Raw genomic sequence first — 27,045 nt, 5'->3', positions numbered from 1 at the left:
CTCCAGAACGTGCCGTCCCCCTGCACTGAGACTCTGGCCCCGTTACATGCCCACCATCAGGGATGAGAAACCACCGAAAGTGTCGTTTAAAACCCCCAGGGCACTTCACTTCTGTCGTCTTCCCCCCGCCACCAGCACCCCCTACCACCTCGAGAAGATCCCAGACAAACCCAGGTGGATGGACATTCTGCAAAGTAACTGACCAGCACCCCTCAGACCCGTCCAGGTCATCAAACCAAGGGCGCCCTAAGCAACTGTCCAGAGCGGGGGGGCTCAGGGTGCAGTCACTGAATGTGACCTGGGTGAGGCCCAGGGACAGGGTGAGCGGCTCGGGTGAAACTGAGGACAGGACGTGTTGCCAGCACGCACCGTGGCTGGTTCCGTGGCTGGTTCCGTGGCTGTGATGTGTTCCTGAGCAAGGTCAGGTGCCAGCAGTGGGGCCAAGTGGCTGCAGGGTACGGGCACTGCCTTTGGCAACTTTTCCCATAAGTCTGAACTATTCTAAATTTTTTTTAATGTTTATTTGTTTTTGAGACAGAGAGAAACAGAGCATGAGCAGGGGAGGGGCAGAGAGAGAGGGAGACACAGAATCCGAAGCAGGCTCCAGGCTCCGAGCCGTCAGCTCAGAGCCCGACGCGGGGCTCGAACCCACAGACCGCGAGATCACGACCTGAGCCGAAGTCGGACGCTTAACCGGCCGAGCCACCCAGGCGCCCCAAGTCTGAACTATTCTAAAATAAAAGGCTTATTTTTAAAGAGTAAATCTCTAGGGCTTGAGTCCCGTCTCTCAAAGTCCCTGGGTGAAGACCCATGGTATTAAATGTAAGGCGCACATGTGCTGGGGCCTAATGCCACCCCCCAGCCTGGCAGAGCTTTCTGGCAGCTGAGCTCCAAGAGGGGGTCACGTTACGGCCCAAATAGCCCTCCCACCGGTGTCTTTTATTTTGAGGGAGAAATCTTGGCGTTTGAGATGCTTGTAATGTGAGATGCAGGCACTTTGTGCTGTTCGGCCGGTGATGGAGCTCTTGGGCATGTGCTTACTGGGAGCTCTGGCCAGGCAGGTCTGCTGTGGTGGACGCTTCCCCGCGCCCAGTTACTGGCAGGGGCTGAGCCCCCCTTACTAGGCCCCCATAGCCATGCCGAGGGTCCTGAGCCCCCACCCCTTATAAGGCCCGCCCACCATCGGGCTCAGTTATCGGCAGAGCCCCCCTTACAAGGCCCGCCCATCACCGCCTCGGAGGGTGAAGGTCAGCCTTGGGTGTGGCTCCAAACTTGGCTCAAGTTGTGTTTTTTTTTTTTTCAGTCTTCAAATATTTACACAAGTGTTTTATTGCCTTAAAAACAAAGCCACTGAAATAAAACAGAAGAACTGATAATCCAGGGGACTGGAGTTCTTGTAGCATCCTCTAGGGGTCCCTAAGGCCCGCCAGGGCCAGTCCACCAAGGCCCCAAGTCCTCCAGGTTCTTAGGTCACCTCTCAGATCACCGTGTTTTCTTGTCCTCCCTTTCTTTCGTCATGTTGGTTCCAGCTGCTTACAGCGATGGTGACATACACATCCCATTCCGGGATCACACTCCGGGCTGTCTGTCTTTGTGGTCCTTCAGCAGTAACACGCTGAAGGCTGGATCATTCTGTGTCCAGCCACGTCATGGTTTCTCAGGGTCCCTCAGGTGCTGGGAGGGGCCGGGCCCCGAGCCCTGACCCTCAGGGGTGCCCGTAAGTCTGACTTCCGCTGGCTTCCCCTGCAGGTTATTCCCAAGGACTACAAGACCATGACCGCGCTGGCCAAGGCCATCTCCAAGAATGTGCTGTTTGCTCACCTGGACGACAATGAGAGAAGGTAGGAACCTGGGAGGGGCGGGGCTGGGATTGACACCCCTCCAGGGAGGCCTTGCTGGTCACCACCAGCCCTGAACCCCAGGGACCCGGTCACAGAGCACACTTTTGGAAGCATGTGCTCACAGAACATGGGCGGCTTCCAGAAATAATGTGCTCTGTGCACCTGCTGTCCTTCTGCATACCAGGTTAGGATCTGCGGGTTCCATGTGACTTTGTCGTCAAGAGACACTGTGGGTCTCCTCGCTCTGACCACTGGGGGCCTAGTCTTCCAGCAACTTCTACAAGGATCTGCCTTGTTGGGCTGAGCTCACTGCCTGGTGGGGAGATGGGACTGGCAGGCAGGGCTCGGGGGTCCAGGAACGTGACTGACCAGGTGCTGATGTCAGTCACATGGTCTAGAAGGGCCGCAGGAATGGCCGTGGGTGGGGTCTGTCCAGGGACGGGCACCCGGCAGCTGTGACGGGCTGGGTGCCATGCTTGGGAATTAAGGTCCTACACATAGTTGGGAAAATCGGACTGGGAGCGTTTTGGGGTGATCCTTGAGGGTTTACTTGAAGTGTGCACTCTAATTCCGTGTTGTCACAAAATGGGATCACATTCCACGAGTTTGTCATGCTTACGAGGTCACGGACATCCCTCTTTGTCAGTAAAGCCTTTTTCAGGGCTCATTGTACGGATTTCTGTGGAGTTGCTATAACTTCCTTACTTCTCCTCTGTGTCTGTTTCTTCCTTCAAGCTAAGCTCCTCGGGGTGGATGAAAGGCTGTGCAGTGTTTTAATTCTCTTTTTTTTCCATTTTTGGTGAATTATGTTTCTTGGTTCGATAACCTAGTGTTCTGATGACAGTCCTATACAGAATCTAAACAACATGCAAACCCACAAAATAAGAGAACGTCCTCTCGCGGCCTCATTCTGTGACGCTCGTGGGTCCTTCCGCGTGACTGTCTGGGATGGTTAACATCTGCTGAGCGCCGCACCGTGCGGGGAGAGAGAGGGTCATTGGGAGGCTTGCGGTTCTTGGATGCCATCATGCCCCGGCGGACAGGAAGGAGCGGTGTTTACGCAGGATGGGCCCCCCACAGAGGAGCTGGGCCAGAGAGATGGGGCGTAGGGTCTCCGTAGGTGCCAGTGCGTTTTCCAGGGTTTTTGGCAACACGGCACAGGCTGGTCACCCAGGAAGGCCGCAGGGAAGGCCTGCCCACACCTTGGGCGCTCCCGGAGTCTCCGAGGTGAGGCCTGGCTGGCGCCGTGTCCTGGGAGTGTCTCGGGGACATTTGAGATGTCCACCCGTCAGAAGCACGTGGGGGCGTGACGGGCAGGGCGGGAGGCCACTTCTCCACGTGGGCCCCCCAGCTGGGCTCACGCCCCAGGAGGGTTTTGACACGGAGAGGTGGTCCGGGATTCACCCTCCGCAGGCCCTAAATGCAGGCTTGTGTCCTTGCAAGAGGGGAGCATGGGGGGGATTGCTCCGAGGAGAAGCCCTGTGACTGCTGCTGCTGATTCTGGGCTCCTGGCCTCCAGAACTGGAGACAGTCCCCTGTTCTCAGCCTTCGTGGAGGTGTCCACCTGGCAGGTAGGTCCTCGGTCACCAGGTGGGACCAGATGACTCGGAGTTGTAGCTTTATTAACTTGAATGTAAACATCAAGAACTCAGTCCAGATTTAAACCCGGGCTCTGACTGGATGGTGCGTTCACACGGGTCGAAATTCAGAAGGTGCCAGGGGTCCAGAGTGAGAGGTGAGCCGTCTGGAGATGGCCCCAGGACCCTGGCTCGTCTCTGTGGACAGACTCCGCACCCTCGGGCAGAAGGTCAGACGCTCCCCACAGCGGCCACACAGACCACCGTCAATTCTTTTTTTTTTTTTTTTTAATGCTTATTTATTTTTGAGACAGAGAGAGACAGAGCATGAACGGGGGAGGGGCAGAGAGAGAGGGAGACACAGAATCGGAAGCAGGCTCGGGGCTCAGAGATATCAGCACAGAGCCTGACGCGGGGCTCGAACTCACGGACCGCGAGATTGTGACCTGAGCCGAAGTCGGATGCTTAACCGACTGAGTCACCCAGGCGCCCCCACCGTCCATTTTTACCCGGTTTCAGTCCTTAGGGAAGGGATGGACCGTGCCTGGGTCCATCGGGGTCCTGGCACTTTGCGGCCAGCTCGGGGGGAGGAGGCGCCGCTCTGGGTAGAGGAGACGCTGTGGGCACGCAGCTGCCGGGCGGTGCGGGGCGGACCTTGATGCCGGAGCCCGGCCGGCGTGTGCACCTGACCTGTATGCTGCAGCCGCTGGCCCCGTCGTCACCGGGTCGGGCCCGTCCCCGAGTGTGGGGCGGGAGTTCCGGGGCGCCGTGATTTGGGCTGTCCCCCAAAACCCAGCTCACACGGAAGGTTGGTTTTGTTCTCTGGGCCTCGGTGTCCCGGTCTGGTCCGCATTAAGCACCGCGGTGGCGGTGACGGTCACCTGCAGGAACTTCTCCTTGCTCGTGTGTTTCCGGACGCAAGAGCAGCGCCGGCCTGGAGCCTGCGTGAGCGGTGGTGGGTGGGGCTGAGGGTGGTGGGTGGGGCTGAGGGCGTGGCATGCGTGAGCTTTGCGTTCTCACAGGTCCGCGCCTGAGCCGTGGTGGGTGGGGCTGAGGGTGGTGGGTGGGGCTGAGGGCGTGGCATCCCCGGCCCGCGTGAGGGTGACAGCAGGAGGTAACGGTGTGAGCAGCGTGCCCTGGCTGCCGCCAAAGTCGACTTCATCTGAGTGGGGGCACCCAGCTGTCACCCGTCGTTCGGCCCCTGACCTGATAAAGTTGACGGTGAAAGAGGCGAACAGACGGAGGTCACCCCGAGTTTGTGTGTCCGGCTCCACGGAGGTCAGGGCGCGATTGCAGAGCGTGTGCTGGGCTGCGCGCAGGTGCTGGGGGCGGCGGAGCAGAGGACGAGGTCCTGCCTCGCGGGGCCGGCCTCCCCCGAAGTGTCCGTTAAGGGAACGCAGACGCCCGCAAGTTTTGAGGCTGTGCTGGGACGGTCGTCTGGGGAGGCCCCAACGTGTAGCATGGGGTGACTGTCCCCAGGTAGGGCGCAGCCGGGTGGAGGTCGGGGGCAGGAAAGCTCGGTTGTGGCGGCCCAGACCGGCCGGGTGCCCCCCTGTGCTCCGGACACTGCCGTGCTGGCGTCACAGGGCACAGAGGGGTGCTTGGCGTGTGGCCGGAATCTCGGGACTGTCCCAGGACTCACGGGATCGTCCCCTCCCAGGGATCCTCCCAGAACACTCGCCTGGCCTGGCCTGGCCTGGCCGCAGGGACGCCGCCTGAGGCAGGGAGGCTGCAGACGGGCTCCCGCGAGGCCGAGGTGTGGTCTCGTCAACGGCACCCACCCGACCTCCCCCAAGTGCGGCTTCACAGACAGACCCCTGGAACAGTCACACCGCGTCTGTCCTCTTGTGTCGGCTCGCACCCTCGGGGTGCCCCGGGTCAGTCCTCATTTCTTTCTGAGGGTGGGGGTTCTCACCGTTGCAGGGGGGCCACCATGTGTTTATCCGTTTCTCCGCTGACAGATGCTGGGGCTTCTCCTACCTCTTGGTCGTCGGGCAAAATGCTCCCGTGAACACGGGCGTCTGGGTCTTTTGGTTGCAAACCCAGAGGTGGCTCGCGGGGCAGATAGTGTAACTTTGTGAGGAACCCCACACTCAGCTTCCCTTCTGGCCCCACGGAGCTTCAAGTCCCCCCTTCTGTGGAGCCCGGGTGCCCCTTGGGGGGCAGTTGTGTTCGAGCCACGCCCTCCACACCCTTTGGTGGCCCCTTCCCCGCTCCCGAGCACTGGCTGGCCGGGGGCCGGTGTGGCCCGAGGACGCGTTGATCCAAGTGGTGTCTCTGGCCACGTGCGTCCAGGAACTGTCTGTGCCGGGGTCCTGTGTCCTTGGCCCTGACTTTCCAGACTCGTGCAGTTCCTACCGCCTCGGACTTTTCCAGATCTGGGAGCCAGGTGGACAGAAGTTCAGGAAGCAGATGGTTGGATTGAAAATTCCTCTTTGCGAGGCTGGCTTAGGAAGAGAGCTCTCTGTCAGGGGGTGTGTCTGTGGTTCAGATCTTTGTTTTGCCCTCAGGAAAACTCACTTTCCATATTGAAACCCTGGGGGGGCTCCTCTTTCTGGCCTCTGAAGGAACAGGCCTCCGGGGGAGCTGGCGGCCAGAGACTCGTCTCTTGACCTTTCCCTTGATGTCCCCTGTGTGACATGCAAATACTTGGCTTTTTCCAGTTCAGGAGAAGGCGGGCTCAGCAGCTTGGGCTGTGGTTTGGGGCCCATTCTTTCCAGATGCGCGTCTCAACTCAGAGGCTGCCTGAATCCCCAGGAGGCGTGAATCCCCAGGAGTGAATCCGCTGGGGGCGAGCGCACCTTTGTGCTGAAAGACCCGCCCCCAGCTCAGGTGTGAGACCAGTAACCCTGTGGTCACGGGCTGAGGGTTTTGCCCTTGTCGGTTAACGACGGCATCTGTCCTTCAGTCTGTGTGCAGCTACTTGTGCTTGCGAAGACGTGAGCATTTGGTTCAAAATCTTTTCTTGAAAAGAGGGTGATGCAACATAGCCATGGGGGAAGGGTCCTAACCCCCAAACCGCCACCTGTCTCCTGGGAGAGAGTGTCTATCGAAGGCTCTCTCTGGGCCCCTGCCTCGGGCACCCCCTCCGTGCATATAAAGGGGGTGTCTTTTGACCAGGGCCCCACACTCGTCACAGCAGAGCCAGGACTCCTGAGTCTTGGGGGCTCCGAGGCCATGCTCCCCCTCCCTCACTCCTCTGACGACAGGTCACATACACCTGCAGGAGGAAGGAACACTGGAGGGTGGGTGATCCAGACGTGGTCATTGGGGGGGGTCCGCAGGTATCCTGGGTGAACTGGCAGTGGGGGATCTGGGGAGCCAGAGGGAGGACCAGAAGACCCCTGAACACGGTGGCAGCTCAGAGATTTCTTAAGCACATACACACCCCAACTCACACACACATGTGTACAGACACAGGCATACTCACACATGCACACATGCACACATTCACGCTGCAGAATCCCACGTGTGTTAAAATGTCTTTTGGAAGGAGGCAGTTGAATCATGTCTTGAAGTTGCGTGACGACCTTCTCGGGGACTCCGTTTCCTCAAACGTGTCAAAAGTGTCAAATGGGAGGAATAAAACCCACTTCGAGGGTTGCAGTGACGGTGGATTGTAGTAATGTCCATGGGAGTGTCCTCCCGTGTTGTGTCGTCATCCCCATTGTCATCGTCCCTGTCATCGTCACCCACACCGCCACCGTCACCCCCACCCTCCTCCCCCTCCCCCTCCCCATCCTAGTCACCGTCGTCATCCTCTTTCCGGCAGCCCTTTGGCTGTGTGGAGGGCAGACTACGTCACTGGGCTTCTCCCTGCCCACGGCCGTGCTGCTCTGATGCTGGCCCAGACGCCCACACGAGCCCCAGAGCCCGGCCTCACTCCCTCCCAGAGCTCAGTCCGTGGCCACTCCACAAGGTCATGCTCTGCTCCATCCCGGGCCTGAGGTGGGTCAGCTGGCTGCTCTGGGCCTCCGGATGCAGCAGGAAGGGCTGTGGGTGACCAGCTCATCTCCCAACCTCAGTGTACAGATGGTTTCGAGGCCCAGTGAGGGGAGGGCCTTTGTCCTTCGCTCCAGGTCACAGTAGGTGTCCGAGCCGGGGCCGGAGCTGGTATCTTCACGCCCCTCCACAGCCCCTCTGCTAAATTGAGTTACTCCGGGTGAGGGTCCTGGGGGCAGGGGGCAGGTGCAGGCTCCTTGCTTGGTGTCAGGTACGGTGAGCAAAGTCAGATCCTTTGTCCTTCCTGGGGGTGCTCGGGGCACCTACGCTGCTCAGGGACACAGGCAGCCTCAGAGGGCAGCCTGCGGGGCTCTCCACAGCCCTGGGAAGGGCCGTGAACCGCGGCCTGGCCCCGAGGGTGCATCCCAGGCCTGAGGGAGGGAGGTGGGAGCCCCCGGGTTCAGTCGAGCACCGCCGTGCCCCTGGGAGTCGGGAAGCGAGGCCCCGTGTGTGTGTGTGTGTGTGTGTGTGTGTGTGCGTGTGTGTGTGTGTGTGTGTGTGTGTGTGGTGCTTCGGGCCTCGGCGGAGCCCCGTTGCTGGAGCTGCCCACCCCACGAGCGGGCGAGGGCATCTCACCCTGGGGCGGTCTTCCTGGCTGGCCCTGCTCTCTGCAGCTCTAATTAGAACGGGCCTCTGGCTGGAGCGCCGCACCGCTGGCCTGAGCGGCTGTCTCCTGCTACCTGCCGCTGTCCCTCTGCCTCCCGCCCACGCATCTCTGCGGTCTGTTTTTCCACAGATTGGCTCGGGTTCCCAGGTGATGAGAAAAACACGCTGCGGCCGAGGCATGGCCTCTGCCTGGCCCTTCTCTCCCGTCTGGCCTGGCTCTGGCTTCAGGGCGTGCTGCTTCCCTTTCAGGCAACACAAAAAAAACAAAATTAGCATCTTGGAGAACGCAGGGCCTCATCTCAGGAGGAGCTTAATGGCTTGAACATGCAACGAATTTGGTTTTCGTCTTGCATAAAGCCTCCAGCTCCGGGCAGAGGAGACCTTGAGGACTGGAGCTTGCTTCACGTGACCTGTTCCGAGCTAGTCCCTGGACCTCGGGCCTCACGGGCACCGTCTCGTTAGAACAGCGCTGGCCGGCTTCGCTGCTGGGGCCTCTGATGAGGCGTAGAGGCACAGAGAGGTTAGGCAGGCTGCTCAGAGCCCCCAGCTAGGACTGGGAGAAGCTGGGCGTGCACCCCACCAGGACAGGGCTGCGCTGGGCCGGCCGGCCTCCGCGTGATGGTACCCCCCAGCTCAGAACCCCCCCAGGGAAAGAGAAGAGTTCTTTCCCTCGTGCCCAGAATTAGTCCAGCTGATGGGGAGTCGTGTGGTTCCAGAAGGAGAACAAGGCACAGCTTTGGGGTCTCTGTGGAGTCTTTGCTGAGAAGAGCTGCCCAGGCTTGTGAGCACAGAGCGGTTAGAGCCCGGCCCGTCTGTCGCCCAGCTGTGGACATGTGGCGGTCTGTCTGTGGTCTTGGTGGTTGGGTGCCACAACGCTTTGGATCTTCTAGCATTTGGCCGTGTGCCGTTCCCAGAATGCCGCAGACCCTCCTGTTCCCCTTCTCCCCGCCCAACCGGCTCTCCTGCTGATGCCACCTGACGAGGCCCCGTGGACGATGGGTTTGAGCTGCCCGATGTCTTCTGTCGCCAGTACCCGTTCCATGGGCGAGGGCGTGGGGGCCCAGAGAGGGGTGGGACAGCCTGTTGCCCAGGGGCAGGGACTGGGGCCATTCCTTCAGCACCGAGTCCCTGAGGGCCGCTCCGCAAGATGCCCCCTGGCGGTGAGCGGGCCCACTGCACCTCTGCCCCCCACCCCCAGGGGGCGACGCGGCCCCAGGAAGGGGGCAGGCGCTGGCTTTGAGACCCAGTGGGCGCCTCGGGTCCTGGCTCCGCTCCATTCCTGAGCCGTGGTCACTAAACATGGGTGAATTGCCTGCCGGCTGGGGTGTGAGGAATTCACCAGCTGGCTGGGGTCAGAGCGGGGATTGTAGGGAGAGGCCGGGGTGAAGGGCAGGTGGCCGAGAGGACTGTGGTCACCCACACTTGTCCTCATCTCCAGGGGGACTCCGTGGGGGCCTGGCCAGCTTCCCCGCTCCCGTTTGTAAAGGCGGGAACATTGAGGCCCGGAGGAGGCGGGTGACTGACTGGAGGTCACGTGGGTTCCTTGGGGCAGCACCAGTCTTCCCGAGACAGTCGTGCACGCGCGCGGCTTCTGCAGTGAGAAAGCCTCGGGTATCTCGGTGTAACTTTAGGTGATGCTGCGCTCTGCATCAGGGCCCTGGGTCTGTCCCGACCCGCACAGCTGCCCCGTGAGAGTCAGTGATGGGGTCACCTGTGCTCCAGCCGAGGGCGAAGCCGCTTGCCCTGGGTCCCACCACCCGCGACCAACCGTGGGGAGCCCCGGTCGAGGCGCTGTGTGGTGCGTGGCCGTGTGCCATCAGGACCCTGCCCGCAGCTGTGCCTCCCTCCTGCTGCGGGCTCATCCCAGTGGGGACCTTTCTGGGAGGAGGCTGCCCTGTGCCTCAACGCTGTGGGCTCACAGAGGAGGAAAGGACCCCATTCTCCCTGTACTTCCGGGGGGCTCACTCACCAGAACCAGCGACCCTTGAGCCCGGTCTTCGAGGATGGGCAGAAGAGAGTGGGGAGGGCATTCGAGTGTTGGGAACAGTGTGGGCAGGCGGAGGCAGCAGCAGGGGTGGAGGAAGGGGCTGCCGGAGCAGATGCTGAGTGCAGCCGGGGCCACGGCTCAGTGGGGAGACGTCTTCTCCGACGCAGAGAGGGACAGAGGGAAGCAGGGGGGCCCGCGCTGGCGCCCCCCTGGGACACGGTCTTTGCTGCCCCCACAGCCCCGCCTGATTCCCGTCAGGTGTCTGTGCCCTGGGGTCAAATGGAGCCGGCTTCGCGTTTGGAAGGTGTGGGAGGAGGCACCCGCCTTCCAGTGGCCCAGCTCTGCATGCGGCGCCCACGCCTGTGGCTTCCCGCCTGGCACGTCCACCGGGAAATGGCACCTGTGGTCGCTGCGGCCGCCGCTCCGGAGGCGCCTGCTCACCCTTTCATGATCCGCTGTCCCCGGAGCCTCGTCTCCGCCAGGGGCCCACGCGGCCCGCGTGCAGGGGACCCTCCAGGGGAAGGGACTGCGCTGCCTCCGCCTGGTTTCTGCCTTTCGGTTCCTGCAAACTCGCGGCAGTGGGTACTCGGTGCGTGTTAGAGTCTCCCCTCTGTCTTCAAGGCTGAAATATTAATATTCTACTGGACGGACCAGGCTTTGTTCGCCCGTCGATGGGAGGCTGTAGGTTTTACGCTGGCAGATTTCCTCTCCTTCCTTGATGGCTTCTGATGTTCTTCTCAGAACGCCTTCCAGACTTCAAGACCATAAGCAAACACATTCGTGATCTTTTCTAGAACCTTCCCAGATTGCCTGTGGCTTGTTTTTCTTTCAGCGATGGAAGGCTTGATCCACCAGGAATTTTATTGTGGTTTAGGGACGTAAGCACATCGGATCTTCCCAAAAAGCCACGCGTGCTGACACGGCCACTGAGCGGAAGTGTCTCTGTGCCTACTGATCCGACAGAAACCGCGTCCCTGTCCGTGTGGGGGTCTCTGCCAGGTCTGCGCGTTCACTGAGCACCTGGGGGGGGGGGGGCTGGCCCGGGCCCGCGTGTTCTGAAGGCCTCCCCGCAGGGGCGTGCGGGCCTGGAGACCCCAGCAGGCTGTGGCCCCTCTCTGGGTGGGGGTGGGGCGCTGTGAGGGCGTTGGGGGGTCCAGGAAGGCGTGCTCAGGTTTCCCCCGTTGTGCGGAGCTCTCTGGCGGGTTAGGGGAGCACAAGCCAGGGGTTCAGGTTGGCTCTGCTGAGGTGGGGCGCGGACGGATGTCCCCGATGAGCGTGTTGTGTGTGCACGTGGCGAGTGTGACTTCTGCCGCTGGTGTGGGGGAGTGCGTTTGGGTGACTGTTGCTGGAAACGCTGCGGGACCCTCTGTTACACATTCTGTCGCAGAGAATGGCAGGCGTGGGCAGCAGGGAGGGGGCCGTGCTAAGGAGCCCTGGCCGCCGTGGTCCCACCCTTCCTCCCCCTGCCCACGGACCCTCAGCCGTCACTCGGTCTCGCGGTTGATACTTCGTGAGGCGAACGTGTCCCCCGCTCCCGTCCTCCACATTTGGTGCGCAGTTGGGACAGGGTGGCGCTCGCTGGGAGGTGGCGCCCAGAGCTGCCGCGTGTAGCCTCGCGTGTCCAGATGGGAACGCTCCTTCCTGCGTGGGATCAGGGCCCCCAGACGGTCCAGGGGCCGGTGGCGCACCCTAAGCGTGTGGGCGGCCAGGAGCGGAACGCAGCAAGGACCCTCCGGAACTCCGACAGTCGGGGGGGGGGTGTCCCGTCCGCGTGGCTCCTGAAGGGCCGGCTCCCCGCGCTGCGACCCGGGGGCGACAGCTGGTCCCGCCGCCTCCTTCAGAGAGCGCAGCGGCTGCACAGATGTGCTTTGACCTCAGGAGCAGCTGTGGGGGTGGGGGGGACACGGCAGGCCTCAGACCTGCCTGCAGCGGGGCCCTTTCACCCTTCGGGGCCACCGACACCTCCTCCCTCCCTGCCCGCCCCCACTTGTGTCCCACACTGAGATCAGGCCTCTGGCCATTGGCACAGAGCCCTCTCTTGGTGCAGGCTAGACCGGGGCTGTTGGGGGACCGGAGGCCATTTCTCATTCATTCGTTCATTCTCCTTCCCTTCTTCCTCCAGTGTCTGTCCTCGTTCACTCGTTCATGCGATGTGATCCGGCCTCATTCATTCATTCATTCCTGTCATTCATTCATTCACTCATTCATGCGATGTGATCCATCCTCATTCATTCATGCCTGTCATTCATTCATTCACTCGTTCACTCCCGTGATCTGGCCTCATTCATTCATTCATTCCTGTCATTCATTCATTCACTCGTTCACTCCCGTGATCCAGCCTCATTCATTCATTCATTCATTTTCATTCTTCCCTTCTTCCTCCAGTATCTGTCCTCATTCATTCATTCCTATCATTTATTCATTCATTCACTTGTTCACTCCATGTGATCCTGCCTCATTCATTCATTCCTGTCATTCATTCATTCACTCGTTCACTCCACATGATCCGGCCTCATTCATTCATTCATTCCTGTCATTCATTCATTCACTCGTTCACTCCCATGATCCAGCCTCATTCATTCATTTTCATTCTCCTTCCCTTTTTCCTCTAGTATCCTCATTCATTCATTCATGCGATGTGATCCATCCTTGTTCATTCATTCATTCATTCATGCCTGTCATTCATTCATTCACTCGTTCACTCCCGTGATCAGGCCTCATTCATTCCTGCCTGTCATTCATTCCTGTCTTTCATTCATTCACTCGTTCACTCCCGTGATCCAGCCTCATTCATTCATTCATTCATTTTCATTCTTCCCTTCTTCCTCCAGTATCTGTCCTCATTCATTCATTCCTATCATTTATTCATTCATTCACTTGTTCACTCCATGTGATCCTGCCTCATTCATTCATTCCTGTCATTCATTCATTCACTCGTTCACTCCACATGATCCGGCCTCATTCATTCCTGTCATTCATTCATTCACTCGTTCACTCCACATGATCCGGCCTCATTCATTCCTGTCATTCATTCATTCACTCGTTCACTCCCGTGATCCAGCCTCATTCATTCATTTTCATTCTCCTTCCCTTTTTCCTCTAGTATCCTCATTCATTCATTCATTCATGCGATGTGATCCATCCTCGTTCATTCATTCATTCATTCATGCCTGTCATTCATTCATTCACTCGTTCACTCCACATGATCCTGCCTCATTCATTCATTCCTGTCATTCATTCATTCACTCGTTCACTCCCGTGATCCTGCCTCATTCATTCATTCCTGTCATTCATTCATTCACTCGTTCACTCCCGTGATCCAGCCTCATTCATTCATTCATTCATTTTCATTCTCCTTCCCTTTTTCCTCTAGTATCCTCATTCATTCATTCATGCGATGTGATCCATCCTCGTTCATTCATTCATTCATTCATTCCTGTCATTTATTCATTCATTCACTTGTTCACTCCATGTGATCCTGCCTCATTCATTCATTCCTGTCATTCATTCATTCACTCGTTCACGCCACGTGATCTGGCCTCATTCTCCCACTCCTTGCCTGTTCCCGCTCGCTCATTCACTCCGTGAGATCGTCCCCATGGATCCATCCTCAGTCACTCCTCGACCATCCAGGTTCCCGTGGCTTTTCCTGACCTTTCTCTGGCCTTTCAGAAAAGACCGTTTTCCAAAGGCTTGTTGTTCCAGTGCTTGGCGGGGGTTACCCCTGCCTCAGGTGTTGGTTTTGCCCAGTGGCTCCCAATCGTCAGCGTTGGCTTCATCTGTGCTGTGTACCTGCTGAGCACCGGGCACTTGTGACCTCATTAATCTCTCCCAGCAGCCGTGTGTGTGTGTGTGTGTGTGTGTGTGTGTGTTGTCTCTGTCTGATGTTTAGGTGAGGAAAGTGGGCTCATAGGTGAAAGGGCTTGTGTGTGGTCCCAGAGAGGCCAGGCCAGCATCCAGCCTGGCCTGTGTGGGCACGAGGTCCCCTCTGCAGACTTCAGGGCCGTCGGCCCCAGTAAGCTTGGCTGTGTGCGCTGTCCTGGGCTGGGTGCGGTGGGGAGTCTGGGCAGGGCAGCGGAGCTCTGGCCCTGGCCTTGAGAAGTGCTCAAATTCTGGGCCTGGGGGAGTTTCAGCACTGAAAAGGGAGGAGCCTAGGGAAGCTTCCAGAAGGTGGAGGGCCTGGAGGACCCTTAGAGTGGTGGCCGTGCTAGAGACCGTTTTTTTTTTTAAGTTTATTTATTTATTTTGAGAGAGAGAGAGAGCGCGCGCGCGCTGGGGAGGGGAGGGAAAGGGGCAGAGAGAGCATCCCAGGCAGGCTCTGATCTGCACTGTCAACACAGAGCCCAACGTGGGGCTTGATCCCACGAAACCTGAGATCGTGACCTGAGCTGGAATCAACACTCAGACGCTCAACTGACTGAGCCCCCCAGGATCCCCCCCGGGAGCCCCAACACTGTTTTGCTATCAAGAGGAGGCTGTGTCAGACAGGAGAGCCAGAGGATGACCCTGGGCGCCGGCCTGGCCTTGCTGCGGGCTGGCTGTGAGACCTTGGAGGCAGGAGCTCTCTCCCGCTCACTCGCTCATCGGCATGTGATTCTGTGCTTTCTAGGGAGGGTGGGGGCTTTGTGGGAAACGCACTGGGAGTGGGTGGGGGAGGGTCTGTGCTGGACACGCAGCTAGGGACGGCCTTTCGCGGGCCGAGGAGCGTTTCAGCCAAGACCGGAAAGCGTGGGGATCGGGAAGCTTGTTTCTGGTCTGAGGGCCAGGGGCAGCCTGGGTGGTCGGAGGTGACCAGGAGGGATCCTGTCAAGGCGGAGAGGGTGACCCAGACCCTGTCCTTCTGAGGGCCGAGATCTTCCAGCATGACACACAGACCCTGGTGTGCAAGCCCTTCCACGGGCCACTCAACGGGGTCAGAGTCCTGGGTTTCAGATTCCAGATTCGCACTTGGGACCGAGCAGTCGAAGTCACCTTTCCCCGACTTTTCCCCAACCTTTCCTGACCGTTCCTAGCCCTTACTCTTAAAAAGTTGACCTCCTCCACTGTCAGAGGGGCGGTCTTACCTGGGTGGGTTGCCCCGAGGTGCAGAAGCCTCAGGGCCACAAAACGGTAGAACGAGGCCTCTTTCTAAATAAGGTGCTATAAATCAGTATAAATACAAAAACTCCCAAGTGGTGTATTTCCGGAACGTCATAATCTTTCAATGTAATAATCATTTATCAAAAATGTTGATGTATTTACATTTAGTCAGCCAATGTAAAAAAAAAAAAACTTCTGTATCTTAAAAAAATGATGATAAAAGCTCCAGAAATTCCGTGTATCTTGTACAGAGAGGTGTGGTAGGGTGATGGACGAGACAAAGCATAAATGCTCTTATGTTTGGGTATGTTCTGCGCGGAAAGTTCTGGAGACAAGGAGCCATGTGAACATGCAGCGCTCAGTAACGTCCCGTTTTAAGTAGCTGGCGAGGGGCCGGTCACCACAGCATACTGGATTCTCTGGGGAGACGAGGCCAGTGGGGCGCAGACATACCTGAGGCATTTGGTACCGGAGTCGGGTCGTGTGGTTGTGGGGGCTGACCCAGCAGAGCCCGCTGTGTGCTCTGGGCTGAGTCTGAGTGCCCGGGACCCGGGAGCCCTGCTGTCTGGGGGCAGGAGGACGTGATGTTCCAGCTTGCACAGAGAGCCGACTCTCCTGCTATCCTCCCCACCCGCCCCCCCCAGGCCCTCCGGTCCAGGTGCCCAGCTCCTCCAGAAACGCCCACACGCACCTGGAAGTAACACTTCTCCGTCTGGGCATCATCGGGGCATCCCGTGGCCTGGGCAGTGGGCACACGAAGTCTCCTTCGCACAAAGGGTTTACGTTGACCGTATTTGCAGAAGGACAGAAGGACAGGTGGCAGGCTGTTGTCTTCAGCGGCCAGAAGTCACTCCCTGTCCAATTGTGTGAACACACAGTGCAGCATTTTCGTTGTCGGCTTAGAAACACCCGAAGGGATGTGGTTTAAGGGTACTCATGTGCGGGCATCGCGACCACGGGCGTAGTCACAGGAAGGGAGGGACTGTGGATGTAGCCTGGGTGCAGGGAGGCTGCCAGCGGCCTTACATCCGGAGAGGCCGGTTGGAGCAGCCCGCTGGGCACTGGAGGGAGGTGTCATGTGCCCTGGGTGCCCTCACCGCTGCCCCGCTGCCCCGTTCCTGCACGGCGTGTGCTCAGCCGATGGCCTTTCGAATTGGAACCGCCTTCCTGTTATATTCAGGCCAGCGGCCAATTTCAGCATTTAGGTCTTGGTTTTCATTGAGTTTGTTGAACACGGCTCGTTCTTAATTACCCCTGCCGCGACGGCTCGTAGTTCAAAGCTAAGCGTCTCTCAGAGCAATTAACTCGTAATCAATTTTACGTGGCTCGTTGTGAGTTCCTCGGTCCGGGCCGAGAACAGAGCCACTTCCGAGTGATGCTTTCGTGGCGAACAAGGTTTAATTGTGTGGAAATGATGATGATTCTGCAAGCAGCTGTGTTCCTGGAGCATTTTGCTCCTTTCAGCCACGTTGCAGCTGTGGTTAGCCGGGGTGCTGGCGGAAGGACACGGTGTTCTCGTGTCCTCTGGGCTCCGTGGCCTTCAGCACTTGGATTTGCAGAACCGGAAAAGTTCACGAACATCAGACTTCCCACGTCTTGGAATCTGTGCGCCACCTGGCCAGAAACATTGAGAGTCTTCTCCTGAAGGGGGAGCACGAGGTTGAGATTTGGGGTGGGGTGCAGCGCCTCAGAGCCAGGTTCTCAGGCCCCTGCCTCCCTGGGTCCAGTGTGAACTTGAGCGTGGCCGCCCCGTGTCCAGCCTTTCCCAGATGGATGTCTGATCTTGCCCCCGCCTGTCGTACGGGGCCGTGTGGTGACATCACGGCGTCCAGCATCGGGTGCGAAGGAGACGGTGGACATAAGCCCACTCATGTCCGGTGCGCGGTGCCCTCCACATGCAGAAGCTGCGACCGCGTTTCCTGCCATCGGGTCACCGCGGTGTGTCCTATCACGTTGCCATCAGGTGCCCGTGAACTCACTGCTGTGTTCAGCTACAGCATGCTGGGGCGCTGCGGTGGGATACGAGACGCACGGGTGGCCCTGCCCTTGCCCCCCGGCCCGAGGGAGGCCTTACTGGAAGTAACTGCGTTGGGTTTCCTAGGGTGAGCCAGGGCCCCCATGTTGCACTACACTTGACCGGTGTCTCTTTCAAGGGTTCTGAGCCAGCCCGATGCTAAAGCCATGTGTGGACGTAGGTCTGGCTGAGGACGTGCACCCGAATTCCACCTGTGTTCTCTTCCTGCGGGTTCTCTCTGCAGCCTCTGTGTTCTCGGAGGGGAGGGCACGTGGGCCTGGGGACGCTGAGCGACCTTGGGCAGGCACTACTTCCTCTGGCCCCCACGACGAGCGGGGACGGTGCGGGCAGGGAGGGGCTCCAGAGACACGTCTGCTCCTTTCTCATCTGTGTCTCTCAGTTAAGGATCTCGAGTGAGTCACGGGTCGCAGGACAAGCTGCACCTCGTTTACAGAGGCTGAGAGGCTCGGTGTGCAGAAGACGCCTGTCCTCACTCACCCTCACGGGGTCACGGCTCTCAGAGGTCTCGAGAGAGGACCGCCCAGGTACCCAGGGGGCCCTCCACATGGGGCCCGGCCGTGCCCCTGTGGGGACCCTCGGCTCCAGGGAGCCTGGTCTGGGCCCCCGAGGAGTGAATTCTGTCCCTAGTGCGTGGACCACCTCCCCCTGACCACGTGGGCTTCCGGAGCTCAGAGGTGGGTGATTTGAACAGAATTTTAAGAGATCTTTGACATCTCGAGATGCTTTGGACAAGGGAGCTGCTCTGTTAGCCCAGGGCTCGTTCTCGGTGCGGGTAAATGCACACGAGCCCACTTTTCTGCAGACGGGGGGGGGGGCACCGCTGCCCCCTGCTTGCCCACGTGCTGCAGACCGAGGCGCAGCGGCCCCCCAGACGTTGTGGCCTGAGCGGTGGCCGTCCGTCATGCTGGTGGGGCCCGGTGGGGACGGCTTCTGAGCCCCACGAGGCCGGGGACTGCAGCCAGGAAAACACAGAAACAAGGAGTTAATGAGGGCTCTGCACCCCAAGTCTGGTGCCGGGCTCGGCCGACTTGAGGTCTAGGCCGGGCTGGTGCCTGGAGCGTGGTGGCCTCGGCCCTCGGACTCCCTTGTGACGGATCGGGACTCCCGCAGAACGAGGTGGAAGGAAGCCGAGTGACCAGTTACGACCGAGCTGCCCCACAGTGTCCTTTGCGAGGTTTTCGGTCACCAGTCTTGCTCCTCCTGGGGTCCCAGTCAAGTGTGCGCCTGGAGGCCATTGGGCACCAGCGCGGGAAGAGACGGGACCGCGTTTTCGCCCAGGATCGTGCACTCTCGAGCCACGCCGCTGGAAGCCGCCTGAAAGACTGACCATATGTCCGGAAGTTTGAGGTAAAGCTTCATTTTCTTCTTCCTCTTTTGCACCAGAAAAGTTCGGTTACGTTCCTGCTGAACAGCCCTCTGCTCGGAGCCAGACCGCTCGGCACCTGCCCCATGCTGGGGGCTCCGCGCGTGTCACCGCTCGCCGTCTGGGCGGTAGGGGTGCGGCCTGCCTTTTCCTAGGGTGGAAGCAGGCTCGGAACGGCCGGCAGGACCGGGACCTCGCCGTCTCCCCTGGGTGTCCCGTCGTGACGCCAGCCGTCTGGCGTTTAGGAACCAGGGGCCGACCCGGGTCCTTGGAAGACAGGTGTTTTCCCGTCTCTCCTTCTCTCTCTTTCCGGAGCCGCTCGGTCGGGGTATCGCACACGTACCGTACCGCTCGCCCAGAGTAAGCGTCCGACTCCGTGACTCCTGCCGACGTACGTCCCCGGTGTCTATCTGCCATCCATCCTCTCCACCGCCCTACCTCACCACGACTCTGCACACCTTTTCTGGACGCTTGAAATGACGGAAGCAGACCCTGCATGGCCCTGTGTTTCTGGCTTCTTTTACGTAGAACGACGTTGGCTCGCCTGTGCTTGGATTGCCGTCAGCCTCGCGGGTATCGCACGTGGCTTCGCTTTGCATTTGCCTAGTGACTAATGAGACTGGACGGCTTTCCAGGTGCTTCTTAGCCATTTGTACGAAGTCTTTGGCAAAGTCCTTAAATTTTTTGCTCATTTTTCAATTGAGTTCTTGGTCTTATTGTTGACTTTGCAGCACTCTTTGTATATTCTGGACGTGGATTCTTTATCAGATGTGTGTTTGCAAATCTTTTCTTCCCACTTGGTTTGGCATTTCTTTCTTTTTTTTTAATTTGTGTAATGTTTGCTTATTTTTGAGAGAGAGAGAGAGAGAGAGAGAAAGCTGGGGAGGGGCAGAGAGGGAGACAGAATGTGAAGCAGGCTCCAGGTTCCGAGCTGTCAGCACAGAGCCCAACATGGGGATTAAACTCACGGACCATGAGATCATGACCGACCTGAGCTGATGTCAGACGCTTAACCCACTGAGCCACCCAGGCGCCCCGGTCTGTGACCCATTTTGAGTTACTTCTTGTGTGGAGGAACAAGGGGTCCAGGCGTCCTGGAGGTCAGGGTCCAGGAGTATTTCTTTCCTGTGGATTCCCGTTGTCCCAGCGCCTTCTGTTGAAACACTGCTCTCCGTGTTGGACGGGAACCTGCGGCTGGAAGTGCGAAGGCTTATTTCTAGACTCTCAGTCTGTCCGTTGCTCTGTGTGCTCGTTGTGGCACCGAAGGCCGTGTAAGGCAGGGGGGCTCTGTCGTAAGTTCTGAAACCAAGCTGTGCGAGCCTTTCATTTTGTTCTTTCTCAAAACTGTCCTGGTTGCTATGGGGCCTTTGCTTTTCCATGCGAACTTTAGGTGGTTTCTCTTTTGAAAGTCTGCATTGAACTTGGAGAACGGTTTCTTTAAAAAATTTTTTTTTTTTACACTTATTCATTTTTGAGAGACAGAGAGAGACAGCACGAGCGGGGGAGGGGCAGAGAGAGAGGGAGACACAGAATCCGGAACAGGCTCCAGGCTCCGAGCCGTCAGCCCAGAGCCCGACACGGGGCTCGAACTCACGGACCGCGAGATCATACCTGAGCCGAAGCCGGATGCACCACCAACTGAGCCACCCAGGCGCGCTGGAGATCGGTTTCTTACAGAACTGGTATCTCGTCAGTGTCACGGCTTCAGAGTCCCGGACGTGAGACCTCCCTCCGTGTATTCAGATTCTTCGTTTCTCTTCACAACGTTCTCTAGTTTTCAGTTTCAGTCTTGCATTTCTCTTGGTAGATGTTCTGTTCTTTTCGACGCTACTGTGAGACAGACCTTGTCCTCGGCAGGGTGGGCCGGCTTTGGCCTGGAGGCCTCTGTGGGGCCTCTGGTGGGCAGGCGTGTGGCAGGCCGGTCCACCGCAGCGGGCTGCCGGGGGACTTTGGCTGTGGCTTTGCCTCATCTCTGCTGGGCCCAGGGACAGCTGCTCAGTCCCCACCAGGTGGAGCTGGGTGAGGTCTCCAGATGGGGTTTAGTTATGGGAAGTGTGCCTTTGCAAGTTGCCTCTGGGACCAGTTACGGGGAGAAGCTGTTCCCCCACTCAACATTCGCTGCTCTGGGCATAGGCTGGCATTTAAGTTAAAATGTGCCAAGTCCCGGGGACTCACAGACATTCTGAAGATATTCCAGGCCTTTGTTCCACAGGTTCATTCCAGGGCATTTATTAAATGCCTGCTGTGTACCCTCGCTGGCCGGGCATTTATTATGTGCCTGCTGTGTGCCTTCACTGGCCTGTGGCACTCAGATGTTATCAGTGCTTGCGAGGCCGGCCGGGCATTTATTATGTGCCTGCTGTGTGCCTTCACTGGCCTGTGGCACTCAGATGTTATCAGTGCTTGCGAGGCCGGCAGCTGCCAGGGCACCCCCAGGACTTCTCTGGGCAGGACGAGGCCTTGGAACAGAGCACAGCATGAACAGAATGGGCTCTTCCTTGCCCTGAGCTGAAGAGACTGCAAGAACCAGCTGCCGGCATCCAGGGACCCCAGCATGGGGCTCTGCCCCTTCACGAACTGGGGGGGGGATGCCTGGGGACCCTAGCATGGGGCTCTCCCCCTTCACGAGCTGGGGGAGGGGATGCCTGGGGACCCCAGCATGGGGCTCTCCCCCTTCACGAGCTGGGGGGAATGCCTGGGGACCCCAGCATGGGGCTCTGCCCCTTCACGAGCTGGGGGGGATGTCCAGAGTTCCCAGCACTGGGCTGTGCCCCCTCCAGCATGAGGTATGTATGCCTGGTTCTAGCTTTCCCGATTCTCATTGTTTTCTTCTTTACTCCTGTATTTTATTTTTTGTCCCTATAACATTGCTGAAAGTCTTTATTTAGGAATTTACAGTCCTGTATAAAAGGCTTTTTTTTTTAATTTAATTTTTTATTTTTTAAAATTTACATCCAAATTAGTTAGCATATAGTGCAACACTGATTTCAGGAGTAGATTCCTTAGTGCCCCTGACCCATTTAGCCCATCCCCCCTCCCACACCCCCTCCAGTAACCCTCAGTTTGTTCTCCATATTTATGAGTCTCTTCTGTTTTGTCCCCCTCCCTGTATTTTATATTATTTTCATTTCCTTTCTGTTATGTTCATGTGTTTTGTCTCTTAAAGTCCTCATATGAGTGAAGTCATATGATTTTTGTCTTTCTGACTAATTTCACTTAGCATAATACCCTCCAGGTCCATCCACGTAGTTGCAAATGGCAAAGTTTTATTCTTTTTGATTGCCGAGTAATACTCCGCTGCATATATATACCATATCTTCTTTATCCATTCATCCATCGATGGACATTTGGGCTCTTTCCATCCTTTGGCTATTGTCGATAGTGCTGCTATAAACATGGGGGTGCATGTGTCCCTTCGAAAGAGCACATCTGTATCCCGTGGATAAATGCCTAGTAGTGCCATTGCTGGGTCGAAGGGTAGTTCTATTTTTAGTTTTTTGAGGAACCTCCAGACTGTTTTGCAGAGTGTCTGCACCAGTTTGCATTCCCACCAGCAGTGCAAAAGAGATACTCTTTTTCTCCGCATCCTGACCAACATCTGTTGTTGCCTGAGTTGTTAATTTTAGCCATTCTGACAGGTGCCAGGTGGTATCTCAGTGTGGTTTTGATTTGTATTTCCCTGATCATGAGTGATGTGGAGCATTTTTTCATGTGTCGGTTGGCCATCTGGATGTCTTCTTTGGAAAAGTGTCTGTTCATGTCTTTTGCCCATTTCTTCACTGGATTATTTGTTATTTGGGTGTTGAGTTTGATAAGTTCTTTCTAGATTTTGGATAGTAACCCTTTATCTGATATGTCATTTTCAAATATCTTCTCCCATTCTGTCGGTTGCCTTTTAGTTTTGCTGACTGTTTCCTTTGCTGTGCAGAAGCTCTTTATCTTAGTTCATTTTGTTTTTGTTTCCCTTGCCTCCGGAGATGTGTTGGGTAAGAAGTTGCTGCGGCCAAGATCGAGGAGGTTTTTGCCTGCTTTCTCCTCGAGGATTTTGATGGCTTCCTGTCTTACATGGAGGTCTTTCATCCGTTTTGAGGTTATTTTCGTGTGTGGTGTAAGAAAGTGGTCCAGGTTCATTCTTCTGCATGTCGCTGTCCAGTTTTCCCAGCACCACTTGCTGAAGAGACTGTCTTTCTTCCATTGGATATTCTTTCCTGCTTTGTCAAAGGTTAGTTGGCCATACGTTTGTGGGTCTATTTCTGGGTTCTCTGTTCTGTTCCATGGATCTGAGTGTCTGTTCTTGTGCCAGTACCATACTGTCTTGATGATTATAGCTTTGTAATACAGCTTGAAGTCCGTGATTGTGATGCTTCCTACTTTGGTTTTCTTTTTCAAGATTGCTTTGGCTATTCAGGGTCTTTTCTGGTTCCATACAAATTTTAGGATTATTTGTTCTAGCTCTGTGAAGAATGCTGGTGTTATTTTGATAGGGATTGCATTGAATATGTAGATTGCTTTGGGTAGCATCGACATGTTAACAATATTTGTTCTTTCTTTACTCCTTTAAAGTGTGTTTTAGATTTACATACATCAGGAAGAATGCCATTTTCTTTTTTCCTTAGTTTAAAATTTTTCCAATTTTAGAGAGAGAGAGGGACAGAGTGCGTATGCTAGCGGGGAAGGGGCAGAGAGTGAGAGAGAATCCCCAGCATGCTCTCTAGTCATCACGGAGCCTGATGCAGGGCTCGATCCCATGATCCTGGGATCACGACCTGAGCCGAAATCAAGAGTCGGACATTTAACCGACTGAGCCCCCCCCCCCCCCCCAGGAATCCCTTAAAGAAGGTATAATGCATTTTAGTGAAGTAATTCTAACGGACCAAACTGTGTGGATTAAGAACCAGAAGAGTTAGCGTCCGTTCTGGGGACTCATTCCCTTTAACGCTTGATAATTTTACCACCTATGTGTACTTGCCCGAAGCACGCATTCTTGTTCTGCCTGTTTTAAGTTTTGTATGAATGGAATCATTCTCTTTGTTATTTTCTTTTCTGTCTTATTTTCTGTTCAATGTCCTGTTTTGAGATTCATTCATGGAAGAAAGCAGCTGTCATTTATTCTTTTTTTTTAATTAGGGTGAAATTCATGCAGCATAAAACTAACCATTTTTAGAGTGAACACAGCGCTCTAGTCACAGCACCATGCATCCACCCCACCATCTTGTTCTGGAACCTTTACACCACCCCACAGGGTACCCCGTGCCCACCGGTCATTGCTCCCCATCTCCCCGCCCCACCCCTGCAACCACCAGCCGCCTCTGTGCGTGTGCCCGTTCTGGGTGCTTCATGAACACGGAATCACTCAACATGTGGTCTCGACAAGGCTGGCTTCTGTCATGTAACATAATGCCTTCCAGGTTCATTGTCGCTGCAACATAGATGAGAACTCCCCTCCTCTTTGTGGTGGAGTGGCGGCCCACGGTATGGCTAGACCACGTTTGGTTTGCCCGTTCGTCTGTTGGTGGACGTCAGGCCGTTCCCACAGTTGGGTTCTTGTGAATAGCACTGCCGTGAACATCTACACGCATGTATTCACATGAGCACGCTTTCAGTCCTCTTGGGCACCTACCTACCAGGGTCTGTGGCAGCTCTGTGTGTGACCTTTGAGGAGCTGTCCCGTTTTTGTTGGGTATAGTGTTTGGTTGTCTGAATATTCCATGGCTGACCTGTTCCATAGTTGACGGTTGTTTGGCCAGACCCTGCTTTTTGGTGGCTCCAAACAAAGGAGCGTTTGTGCCTCCTTTGCACATGGACAGGCATTGTCCACGGTACGTACTCAGGTGTGGACCTGCTGGGTTGTCATCCGCGTGTGTCTTCCGTTCACTGGGGAAAGCTGCGTGTGCGGGCCCCACTTCCCCACACCTTCACCAACGCTGGGTATTGCTAGGTGGTGGTGGGCTTCTTGGTTATTTTGGTGGCTGTGTGATGCTGCCTCGTTGTGGTTTCAATTTACATTTCCCTGATGACTGATTCGATTAAGCATCTTTTCACATGTTCATTCCCTGTGCGAGTCATTTACCCATTTCGGTATTGGGTTGTATGTCTTTTTCTAATTCTTTTTTTTTGTGGTTAAAAAAATTGTTCTTAAATGTTCACCTATTTTTTGAGAGAGAAAGAAACAGAACATGAGTAGGGGAGGGGCAGAGAGAGAGGGAGACACAGAAACCAAAGCAGGCTCCAGGCTCCAAGGTGCCCGCACAGAGCCTGTCGCGGGGCTCGAGCTCACAAACTCACGAACTTCGAGATCGTGACCTGAGAGGAAGTCAGACACCCAGCTGACTGAGCCACCCAGGCGTGCCTGTCTTTTTCTAGTATTTGCACATTCATCCCCCAGTTTGTGGCTTGTCCAAGGTAGTCGAATGTACTACTTTTTCCTGTTAAGGTTAGTGTTTTTATGACTTGATGAAGGATAAAGAAATCCCGTCCTTTCCTGAGACCATGAAGATGGTCTCCTAAGTTATGTTAGGAACCTTACGGTGTTTTCTTTTGTAGTCAGGTCTCAGGTGTCCCTGGAATTGGTGTTTTCTGTGGTGTGAAGGAGGGGTACAGTTTGACTTTTCCACAGGGACAACCAGGTGTCCCAGAAGCACCTGCTAAAATTCTGCCTTCCTTGCACTGACCTGGAATACCGCCCGATTGTGTATCAAGCGCCTTTCGTCTCTGGACGATTGGACTGCCTACCTCTCCCTGACCCAGCACCACCCTGTGTCAATCACCATAGCTGTAACAGGAGTCTTGGTTTGTGATCAGGAAGATGCTCCCTCTTTCTTTTTCGTTTGTTCTACTTAAAATAATTCTTTTTCTGCCTCTTTTGTTCTCCATCTCTGTCTTCTCTTCAAGTTGCAAGCTACATCGTATACGCAGAAGAGCACACAGAACATTTACACGTGTGTGCACACATGCACTCCCAGGGCTTAGAGAGCGCATATAAAATGAGCCCCCGTGTAGCCACGATCCGTTTGTAAGTGGCTGCACCTCGGGGCCTCCAGTGTGCCTCTCCCGACCACGCTGCGTGACTTCTGCAGTCACTACTCTCCTGCGTTTCTTTTTAGTCCTCTGGCGTGCACGCAGCCCTAACAGGGCAGTGTTGCTTTCTCTGCTGCTACCCGGTTTGGAACTTCATATGAATGGAGTGAATGTGTATGTTTTTGTGTCTTGGATCCCCGTCCGACTTGGTGAGCTTTTACTGGTGCTGGAAGTAACTGTTCCCTTCATTTTCATCACTGAATAGGCCTTTGTGTTTTCCTCATAGTTTGTAATCAGCTTGTCCGGTTCTCCAGAGTCACCACTTGGGGTTTTGACCCGTATTGCACTGCGTTCTGCATTTATTCGATGAGAATCGACACCTTTCCTATGTAACCCATGAACGTGGTGTCTCTCTTATCTAGGACTTTAAAGAATTTTCCAACAGTTTTCGCCCATGAAGGTTATAAAACCTTCTGTTCAATTTGTTCCCAAGTGATTCACGTTTTCATGTTTTTATACATGGTATTTTTAAAACATTTCAATTTTTGATAGCCTGTTAGGTTATATGCTAATGCAGTGGGTTTTGATAAAATGGTCTGGAGCCCACAGAGACTACAATTAGCACTCACAATTTATCTGCAGACCCTTCATATGATTTCCCCCTGTAATCTGTCACCAGGATGGGTTTACATTCAGTGATTTCCCACGTTAAATCAACTGTGGGCTAAACCCGAGGAATCTACAGAAATTCCCAGAACTAATGCATGAGTTCGGCACGACCGCAGAATGCAAGGTCAGCTTGCAAACACCACCTGCATTTCCACATACGAGCAATGTGCTGTGTGAACAGAAATTAAAGATGCAGTATCGTTACAGCCACTGTAAATACAGTGACCTCCTTCGGTACAAACTTAACACGTGCAGGATATGCGTGCTTAGAATTACAAAATGCTGAGGAAAGAAGTCCAAGAACCCTGAATACGCAGAGAAACATACCATGTCCATGGATGAGAAGACTCCACCTTGGAAAGATGTCACTTGTCCTCAGACTGATCCCTGGGTTTAACGCAGTTGCTACCAGTATCTCAGCAGGTGTTTGGTTAAAATCTGCGTGGGAGTGGACAGAACCCAGGGCAGCAGAAACGACATTGCAAAGGAATAACGAGTTAATAAGGCAGGAGGCTCGCTGTGTCCCTGCGGCAGCCAGGATGCGGCTCACAGGCCTGTGGGACAGAACAGAAGCCACACAGCTGTGCCCAGCCGACTTCTGATGGGACCGGGAGGGTGAGGCAGCGGAGGGGGATAGGCTTTCCACGTAGGGCCCGGAAAGCGGCCTCGACCTCAATCCTGCGTCTTACTCAAAACGGAACTCGAGATGGATCGCATACCTAGCACGGCTGTGAAACTTCTAGGGAATGTCTTCGGGCCCCATGACTGACTGGGACAGAGCACTTTGATGGCAAGACTGTGATATATGAAAGGAAGATAGACAAACTGACTTCTCAAATTTAAGGTGTTTGCTCCTTGAAGGGCCATGT

The 27,045-nt window shown here is 55.9% G+C and overlaps 1 protein-coding gene across 2 annotated transcripts in view; it reads left to right on the top strand.

Annotated features, from left to right (window-relative positions):
• Nucleotides 1-27,045, top strand: part of PRKAR1B (protein kinase cAMP-dependent type I regulatory subunit beta) — a 105,684-nt gene that overhangs the window by 18,863 nt on the left and 59,776 nt on the right. For both annotated transcript variants that reach the window (XR_006964074.1, XM_047089386.1), the window contains exon 4: nucleotides 1,750-1,841. Coding sequence is in view for 1 of the 2 variants with exons in the window: in XM_047089386.1 (XP_046945342.1) it covers nucleotides 1,750-1,841 (92 nt within the window). In the remaining variant the exon portion in view is untranslated. The remainder of the gene's footprint in view (nucleotides 1-1,749; nucleotides 1,842-27,045) is intronic.

Source organism: Lynx rufus, unplaced genomic scaffold (assembly GCF_022079265.1).
Source record: "Lynx rufus isolate CCGP_SWC_20201006 ecotype Redwood Valley unplaced genomic scaffold, mLynRuf1.p SCAF_27, whole genome shotgun sequence".
Classification (NCBI taxonomy): Eukaryota; Metazoa; Chordata; class Mammalia; order Carnivora; family Felidae; genus Lynx; species Lynx rufus.
Note: the sequence above shows the minus strand (reverse complement) of the source record. Positions and strands in the feature narration are given on the sequence as shown.